The 9,126-nt window shown below is 35.6% G+C and overlaps 2 protein-coding genes across 4 annotated transcripts; one reads left to right on the forward strand and one right to left on the reverse strand.

Moving 5' to 3' along the window:
* On the forward strand, positions 7-4,852 carry LOC107613421 (small G protein signaling modulator 1). 3 transcript variants are annotated; one of them, XM_021108526.1, is made up of 11 exons: positions 40-244; positions 576-674; positions 805-908; positions 1,059-1,846; positions 1,974-2,096; positions 2,207-2,295; positions 2,381-2,581; positions 2,855-3,308; positions 3,450-3,538; positions 3,894-4,144; positions 4,649-4,852. In XM_021108526.1, the coding sequence occupies exons 1-10, from the start codon at positions 71-73 to the stop codon at positions 3,933-3,935; spliced, it is 2,163 nt and encodes a 720-aa protein (XP_020964185.1). In that variant the 5' UTR covers positions 40-70; the 3' UTR covers positions 3,936-4,144; positions 4,649-4,852. The 3 variants fall into 3 exon arrangements, with proteins under 3 accessions (XP_020964187.1, XP_020964185.1, XP_020964186.1); XM_021108527.1 differs by having other exon boundaries at positions 4,653-4,826; XM_021108528.1 differs by lacking the exons at positions 3,450-3,538; positions 3,894-4,144; positions 4,649-4,852 and having other exon boundaries at positions 7-244; positions 2,381-2,660; positions 2,855-3,024.
* LOC107613420 (probable peroxidase 26) lies at positions 4,830-6,486 on the reverse strand. Its single transcript, XM_016315399.2, has 4 exons — positions 6,192-6,486; positions 5,930-6,112; positions 5,671-5,830; positions 4,830-5,580 (listed from the first exon to the last, which is right to left on the reverse strand). The coding sequence occupies exons 1-4, from the start codon at positions 6,426-6,428 to the stop codon at positions 5,147-5,149; spliced, it is 1,014 nt and encodes a 337-aa protein (XP_016170885.1). The 5' UTR covers positions 6,429-6,486; the 3' UTR covers positions 4,830-5,146.

Genomic DNA, 9,126 nt, shown 5'->3' on the forward strand with positions numbered 1-9,126 from the left:
ATGTGCATTAAGTTTTTGTCTTTTTAAATTTTTATTTTATTTTTATCTTAGTTAGTAGTTGAGCGCGGTGATGGTGGTGGAGCTTGGGGAGGAGGGTAAGAGGGAAGAGAGGGAGAAGAGTGTGATGTGTGGAGAAGAGAGGCAATGGAGTTGCGGCGGAAGAGCTGGCAGTGTGAATTTGAGGAAAGTGAGTTCCATCGTTCGGGACATTGGGGATCCATGCCTATCTCACTCCCCTGTAAAGGTTTGTTCTTTCAATTTATGCTGTTTATGTTGATTTCCATTGTTATAATTGTTGAAGAATCCTGCATGTTTTTCAATTCAACTGTGAACTATTGTGTTGTGGATTCAGTGAAATGCATATTGAGATTTTAGAACCACTTTAGATTATCTCTCTATATGATCGCACTATTAGCTACTTTCAGCATTATTATTATGTAAACTAAACATGTATTAGTGGAGATTCCTCTTGGTTTCTCATTTGAACTGCTCAGCATTCAGGGGATAATGTTGTTTACTTTAGAAAAAAGGAAGTCTTGTTCTTGTTATAAGGTCTATTGTTTGATATGAAGCAGGCACACAGAGTTCTTAAGCCAGACAAATGGCAAGGTATGTTTGATAGTGAAGGGAAACTGTTTGGATTCCAGAAGGCATTAAAGCTGATTGTGCTTGGGGTATGTCTGTTACCTATTCATGGCTCGCTCCCCTTGCCCTCTTTTTCTTCTTTTTCTTGTATTTCGACATCATAATCATATACTGATCTTTGTAATGTGTTTCATTTGCTTAATCCCTTATTTACATTAGGGTGTAGATCCATCGATACGACCTGAAGTCTGGGAGTTTTTACTTGGTTGTTATGCACTGAGCAGCACTACCGAGTATCGGAGAAGTTTGAGAGCAGCTAGGAGGTTAGGGTCCATCCACTCTCCTCATTTTCTTCATCAGTTGCTGGATGTTAAATTGATCTTGTTTCATTCAGTGTTGCATCTTTCTGAGTTTTTGAATATATAATTATTAATATTATTACTATGGACATTTCTGATGGTCTTTCCTTACAGGGAACATTATAGGGACTTGATTAAACAATGCCAAGCGATGCATTCAAGTGTTGGAACTGGTTCTTTGGCATATGTTGTCGGATCCAAAGTTATGGATATGAGGACTTCTTCTAGAGATGATCGGCAACCACAAGCTAAAATAGGAAGATTGACTTCTAACAATAATAATATTGAAGTAGGAAAACATAGTGATGGGAGCATTACTTGTACAGAGGCAGCAAATGCAAGCCAACGGGAGAGCTCCAATAATTGTGTTGAACTAGTTGGTTTGAGAACAAGCACAGATACTGCAACATATAATTCTTCTGTTCAACAGAACTGCAGTTCCCCAAATTTTGGAAGAGAATCGGATGCATCACATTATGAGATTGACAGTTGTTTTGATTTTCCTCCGTTACCTGTCACTAATCTGTTTGAAAAGAGTGGTAAAGATGAATGGTCAGGCATTGAGCATGGAGACAAATTTTCTGCACAACATAAATTAAGTTTTGAAGGTGGCAGAATGCATAGTTTTCAAATAAGCAACAATGAAGACTTAGTTATTGAATCAAATGGTCAACAACCACTTTCTACCTTGCACGCTGTGGACTCTGAAATTGAGATTGCTTCACTTGAAGATGATGAACCAGAATTTCTGTCCTCCAATCCAGTTTATGAATCGGGGATGATTAATCAACTAAAAATATCAGATGTACCACAGCCAGCAATTATAAACACCTCAATTGCTCAGGGATGGTCTGCCAATGAAGACAAGGTATCAGAGTGGCTTTGGACCTTGCACAGGATAGGTATCTATCTTTTATGTTGTGGCTCCCCTGTCTTCCCTTTAGTTTGAGATGACATTGGTTTTCTTCTTGATGACATCATATGTTAAAACTGCTCTTCTTTCTAGTTAATGAGATTGTTCCTTTCCAGTTGTTGATGTTGTGAGGACAGATAGCCACCTTGAATTTTATGAGGACAGGAGAAATTTAGCTAGGATGTCTGATATTCTTGCTGTTTATGCCTGGGTTGATCCTGCAACAGGGTATTGTCAAGGTTGTGTTTTTTTCCTGGGAATTTTTTCATGATTATGAATCTATTTTCTCTAAGTTACACTGACCTTGGAAACCAAAACTTACATTCTTTTCACTGACACTGGATTTCAGGTATGAGTGATTTGCTGTCGCCTTTTGTCGTTATCTTTGAGGATAATGCAGATGCATTTTGGTGTTTTGAGATGCTTTTAAGGAGAATGGTATTATCAAATTTAGCTTAGATTCAACAAAGTTACCATCGTTTTATTTTCAGTGGCTAACTTGCTTCCTTTCACATAAATCCAGAGAGAAAATTTTCAAATGGAAGGGCCAACTAGGGTGATGAAGCAGTTACGTGCAATATGGCATATCCTTGAAATGACAGACAAGGAAATGTTTGCGCACCTGGCAAAAATTGGTGCTGAAAGCCTTCATTTTGCGTTCCGTATGTTGCTAGTTCTTTTCCGGAGGGAGTTGTCCTTTACCGAGTCTCTTTCAATGTGGGAGGTTGGTGCTTTATGCTTCCAGTTCTCTCCACCTGAGAATCCCATTATTTGTTTTCAAGTTCTTACAAATCAATTAAAATGTAAGCCTTAAAGTTTAATCTTTGAGTAACACTTTTCTTCTTTGTCCACCTCTGCGTGGGGAGATACGGTTTGTGATGTTGGAAATAAGTGAAATATGATCCTAGTTTTAGATTATTTGCTATAATAAATCCTTTTGATACATTATTGGTATAGTTTGTCAAAACATAGTCTCAGTGCTCTGGCATAATGACAGATGATGTGGGCAGCTGACTTTGAGGAATCCTTGTCATATGATTTAAAAGAGAAATGTCTGAAAGCATTGGATGTACATCTACCCAGAGACTCAATTCACGATACGAGAGAAGAAAGTGCAGATCCTGGTGATGGTAGCGTGAAGAGTGGTTCTCAATCTAAGCACAATCAAAATCATAGCAAAAATGCCAGCCTGCAGTCCAATCATGTGAATACTGATCACTCTGTATCTGATGTCAAATTAAAGTCACTATCATCTTATGCCTTTTGTGGTTTGGCGAGGTCTATTTGGCCAAGTCGTCATGGAGTTCAAATGGGCACTATTTCCTCAAAAAGGAGAGGAAATGATGAGTTGTCCATATTCTGCGTTGCAGCAATTCTTGTTTTAAACCGCCAGAAGATCATTCGAGAAACATTTTTTTTTTTTTTTTTTCTTAATTGTTTTGCTGTTATGAACATCATATTAGTATTTTAGTGGAATAACTAAAATGCTGTTGCATTATTTTTGCTTTCTATGTTAATAATGTCTATGTTTGGTTACCTTATTCTGTTTGCTTCGTGTGAATTATGTTGTCTTTCTAATTTTATGTTCCATTTACAGATATTCAATGACAACATGTTGAAGATCAATGTAAAAAGATGCATAACCACAGCAATTAAGCTCCGAAAGAAATATTTAAACAAGGTGAGAGTCCTAATATTTGCAAACTTTTCATTATTTTTTGGTTTGGTGAATGTTTGATATGCTTTTTTTTTTTTTTTTAAAAGTATTTTTATTTATCAAACAATTTGTTTTAGTACGGCAGCAATGTGTTTTTCATCTTTATTTCATTCTAATGAAGCAGATGTATAACATGCTTAAAAGATCTAATTCTTGTTTCCTTATGATGTTTCATATGCAAGGGGAAATTTAAATTCAAATCATCTTTCTTCTGTTATAGTTCTGTGCAGTGGGTTTTGAGTGATGCTTTCACCAAATACACAACTCTTATGAGTTTATCATTCCTTGATGCTGATATTAAAGTCTCATCCTTTGGCAGGTTATCAGGAAAAGGAAGTATGTTCCAGAGAAAGAGGACTAGGGTAATATCATTTCAAAATACATCCTTGCAGCGAAAGCACTGAATCGCAGAGCATCATTTTAATGACTCTGCTTTTTCAAATCGGAGTATAATGTTTTTGTTAGGCATTACTTATCCACTTTGGATGGGAAACGTTTTAGTGTAAAGTGCTTTTGCTTTTGGAGGCTGATCCAGCTGTTGTACCTTTATAATCTACTCTTTTTTACAAGGTAATTTCACTTTGTTCTGCCTTATATTTTGTTTGCATAAGGGATTCTAGGAAATTAGTTTATCTACTCCAATAAGGAATTTGTACAGTTTTCTATCGTATCAGAAAAACACTGATTTTTCTCAGAATTACGCACATTAAGTTGCTGAGTTAAACAATATCCAGTCACCAAGAGCACCAGAGAATATCCAAATTGGACGATTCACTAACTTCATCAGTAGTGCTGATGAGATTTTGAAACCAATTTAATGTTTTTGGAGGGCAGAATCTGCGAGCTTTGCAATTTATTAGAGATTTTGTTTACAAATATTAAATAGATTCGAAACAACATATCCTCCCACCTCATTTTTTCTTTAATTTAAAAAAAATCCCTGAATAACCCCCCTTTTTCTTTAGTGAGAAGTATGTTATGTGAGGAATATGATTGTTTTCCTGTTAGGAATATCATATTAAATATTTCTTTCCATTGCTTATGTTATATTCTTTCTCTTTCCTCTTCATGTAGCCAGTGTGAAGATTGAAGGAGGGGATTTTTCATCACTCTGGTTGCACCCGGGTCTGATCAATTTGCAGTGTTGAATACTTGCATATGTTATGCGAACAAATTTTCTTTCTTTAACCTTTTGGTTGAGCTCTTAAATTTGAAAAAAAAAAAAAAATCATACATGTTTCTGTTATTGCCATAGATATAGGGGGTGTAACAAGTTTAGAAAAAGCACACAAGCATACCATAGATGTAAAGAGAGAGAGAGAGGAAAGGGGGGAGGGGTTTTGTAAGGATGAGATCATTCTTGTTAATGATAACAACTGGAATGGTTATATTGGCAGAAGAAATTATTCATACATGCTACAGAGAGCTGTTTTTTTCTCAAGTGACTTCTCTTGAACTGTTGGAATTCATTTACTTATTCATGTTTTATTCTTTACCTTGAGAACACAACAATTATGTTTAAATTCAGAACTGGGCATGCCTTGATCAACAGCAGAATATATCACTTTGCACTCATTTGCTTTTGGCCTTGTTTGTATATCGACAATTTTGGCGTATCTCTCCTTCGTTTCCTGTTAAAACATCGATGTTCCCCATCTTGTACATTGATTCGGCAAAAGCTCTCCGAAAATCTTCAATTCCAGCAGCAAATTCCTCAGTGATCTGTACAGTGTCATTACCATACAGTAATTGTTGATCAATTTCCAGGACAGCTTCATGCCTTAAGATCCTCTTGTAGTATGATTCTGAGAAGCTGTAATGGGGTCCAGATTCTGGGTCTAGATACACCGATGGGTCATGTTCTCCCTTCTTTCTAGGTGGACATAGATTTCTCAAGGTGTTAAGAAGAGTAGCATTCATGCTTGGGTCTGGCTTTCCACTACCATTGTAGTTGTACAGCCTATCAACAACATATCTACAATGTGTTTTTCCCATTGAGTGTGCACCTGTGTTGATAACAAAACAACACACACATTCATAATAAGAACACAATTATCAGGATGTTATTTTTGTTGTGTATTGTGAGCTTGTCTTACCTAGGAGTGTGGTCATGTCTAGTACATCCAAGCCCTTTGATTCGAAGTATGATAGAGCTTGTTGCCATGTGATGGATGGTGATGGTAGGTCTACTGATGCAGCATCTGATTTCATGCCATCCCTTCTTCCTGTGAAAACTGGATAACCTGGTGCACCTGCCTGTTCACATCAACCCTCAAGTTGATTACTTTTATGCCCCCCTATTGTGTTAGTTTTTCATCCATTCCAATATACAAAGTGGGTGTTGAAAAGAGTTACCAGTTTCAGAGCATCCCTAGCAGCAAGTTGGAGTATATCAGCACAAGAGACAACTCCGGGGCATCGCGATTCCAGCACTGTTTTGATCTTGTCAATCAATATGAAACCTCCAAGACCCTGGTTCTGTAGCGCCTTCTTCTCCGGATTGGCTCCTTCGTCAAGCAATATCGACGCATCACAACCCTAGTCAACAACAATGTGACTTGATAAGTTTAGAACAACAAAGATGATTTGAATAGAGAGAGAAGGAAATAGGACATACATGGACGAAACAATCCGAATAAACCAAGCGAGCAAGCTTCGGAGTAATGCTTTTATCGTTCTTCCAAAACTCCTCGACTTGGTGGCGGACGTACACCTCGGCATAACGACACGAGTTCCTGTAGTGATGCCACTGCAACCTGGGCTTTGGAGGTGCACCAGCTGCATCTGCTATGAGAAACAAACTCAACAATGCAAGTGCTACTAAGGGCAAAGCCATGCACTTCATTCTCCTCATTTTGGGTTATGCAACTAAGAGTAACCTTAATAGCTTGTTGTGTGTCTAGTACTTCCAACAACGTTTACCTTATATAGTATACACACATTGTCCTGTTGGCATAACCGACAACTTCCAAAGAATGGAAGAGAGAAGAGAGTTTAGAATAATAAAACGAGATTCCAATTGGATTATTTATTAGTTCACCTTGTGCTCTCTAATCTATCAACTCAAGTTTGAAGGTGTAGAATATTATTCCAAGGATTACGGGCAGCGTGTGGCTGAGGAGTGAGGCATGGAGCTGTTCACATGCACCAAGGTGCATTTGTGAGTTATTATGCTTCATTCACAAGCCATGATTATAGTTTGTATTAAGCAACGTGCTCTCATGTGATCTCTACTTGGGATTTTGGGTTCCCTTTTTCAAATTTCAATTCCCTCCCTAACTACGAGAAACGCTAAACCTTTTTTTGTGATCCAATAATTTCTGCACATCGATATCCTCTCCAGTTTTTTTAACATTTGAAAAAATGCAGTGTGATTTTTTACCATTAACTTTATAAGTGGGGTCAAAATTAAATATGAGAGAGAACATTGAAGAGTGAGAGATCACAATTGACACCATCCAATTTTTTTTTCACTGGAGATGATCCACTCCCAATGTATATATAAAGAACATAAATTACAAGTTTCTACGAAAAGCACTCCAAGGTTTAAGTCGGCAAGAAAAAAATACAACTTCTGTGTTTTCTAAAAGTTTTTTGTGAGTATATTACTGTTTTACAAATATTTATTTACCGAGTTAAGAATAATATAATTATGATAGAAAAAATCGTTCATTAGTTATCGAATTATAGTGTAAAAATTAATTTTTATTATTATGAGAAAGTATATATATACCATGATGATGTGATTATTGACTAATACCATATGGCATGTGCCTTGTACACAATTAATTATGGGCATGGCTGTGTGAGATGGATCTCTGTACAGTTTACATCATGCAACTACAACTACATACGTGCAGTCATGCATTAATTGTAACTGGATTTGTTAGTTGTTACTGATCAACGACCTTCGTAAATGAAATAAGTCAATAGGCAATATTTTATATATTATTATTATCGATTATGCTACGTACACACTTGACGTGTACCCCATAATACTCGGAAACAAGATCAATATCAAAACCGACCATATAATCTGGAAATAAGCAGAACTGAAACCACAACTTGACCACAATTACGCACAAGTTAAACACCATCTCTTAGCCGTTACCAACAACAACAGAATTCATTATCTAAACCAATAATATCGGAACAAACAAACAAAAGATAACACCTCACTCATCTATAAAATCAAACCAAATAGCTCACGAGAAGACAGATCACAAAATCGTTCTCATATCCTTTTCATTATACTGTTATATATTTTTCACTGACTTGAACGTCAGAGTACTTTTTGCAGGTGCTCCTGCAGCCATGTTTCGCATAACCGAAGTTTATTTAAGACGCTGCTCCTTGGACGACGTATAGTTCTGCCCAGAATCGAGCAGTCACCAAAGGAGTCGTATACTTCGGCTCAGCCAGAACGGAACAACACTAAAATTAGTCACTAAGACCAACTACCAATATAAAATAGATGTTGAAATACAAATATATATTGAAAATAAATTAAATCATACATATATTTTATATATTATTATTATTATACACATTAGAAGGAAAAAAAGATCAAGTTTGAAGTAATAGTCTATAGATTATGTTTATATTTGTAGTCATTACTTATTTTACGCACTTTAGAGTTTAGAGTAAAGATGCATATATGTTTTGCTTTGTGGTAACTTAGTTTCAAAGGTTTTGACTGTTGAATAAGTAGAGCTATGCTTCGAGATGGATCATAGTGGGGATTTCAATTAAAGGCTAAAATCCAAAAATTAGAAAGAAAAAAAAAAGTTAAATTTAAAAAACTAGCCAGGTCGCCGAACATAATTAACTCGAAAATGGAAAAATTAAATGAAATTAATTTAGTATAGTATGCAATATGTTATTATGTTGGTTGATAGATAAACTATATAACAATTTTTTATTAGTTGATATAATATATGAAAAAAAAAAAAAACATATAAATACCAAGCAAAGGGTATAGACCCAGAAATTAGAAAACGAGTTTAAAATAAAGGCATTTTAAGCACCAAAAGCAAAGCTAATTAAAGGGGCTTTTTCTAAATGTGTTGTAATTTGTACACATAACAGTCTTATACTCATGTTTAAGAAGAGTAGTAATCAAGCAAGGTGGTACAAGTTAACTAGTTGGACTTGGGGCGTGTATGTGTGCGTGTTTTTTTTTTGTTGAGACTTGAATCCGGGATTTTTAAGTAAGAATGGAAAAATTATGTCATTTGAACTATAGTTCGTTAGCGTGTGTGTTTATAGTTATATATACATAGATACATAGATATATTCTTAGGACATTAGTTAAGGCTTTTGAGAAGTATTAGGGGTCAGCCGATTTTGTGATTTGTAACCATCAATTAGTTATTATTAGTATTTTTAATGATGTAGGATTATATTTAATAGTGTAAGATTACTCACTTTTCTTTTATTGGTTAAGTGTTGGTTTTATTTTAATAAAAGTACTTACCTCTAGATTTTCTCATATTATATTATTAAAAGAGCAATAATAGATTATTATCAAAATTTATGTCTTTTATTATTAA

The sequence above is a fragment of the Arachis ipaensis genome, chromosome B08 (assembly GCF_000816755.2).
Source record: "Arachis ipaensis cultivar K30076 chromosome B08, Araip1.1, whole genome shotgun sequence".
Classification (NCBI taxonomy): Eukaryota; Viridiplantae; Streptophyta; class Magnoliopsida; order Fabales; family Fabaceae; genus Arachis; species Arachis ipaensis.

Coding starts and splice junctions, on each gene's coding strand:
- LOC107613420 (XM_016315399.2), bottom strand. CDS start 6,428: ATGAGGAGAATGAAGTGCATGGCTTTGCCCTTAGTAGCACTTGCATTG. Junction 6,113..6,191: donor ATTCGGATTGTTTCGTCCAT/GTATGTCCTATT, acceptor GTTGTTGACTAG/GGTTGTGATGCGTCGATATT. Junction 5,831..5,929: donor CTAGGGATGCTCTGAAACTG/GTAACTCTTTTC, acceptor TGATGTGAACAG/GCAGGTGCACCAGGTTATCC.
- LOC107613421 (XM_021108526.1), top strand. CDS start 71: ATGGTGGTGGAGCTTGGGGAGGAGGGTAAGAGGGAAGAGAGGGAGAAG. Junction 675..804: donor TAAAGCTGATTGTGCTTGGG/GTATGTCTGTTA, acceptor TATTTACATTAG/GGTGTAGATCCATCGATACG. Junction 1,847..1,973: donor TTGGACCTTGCACAGGATAG/GTATCTATCTTT, acceptor GTTCCTTTCCAG/TTGTTGATGTTGTGAGGACA.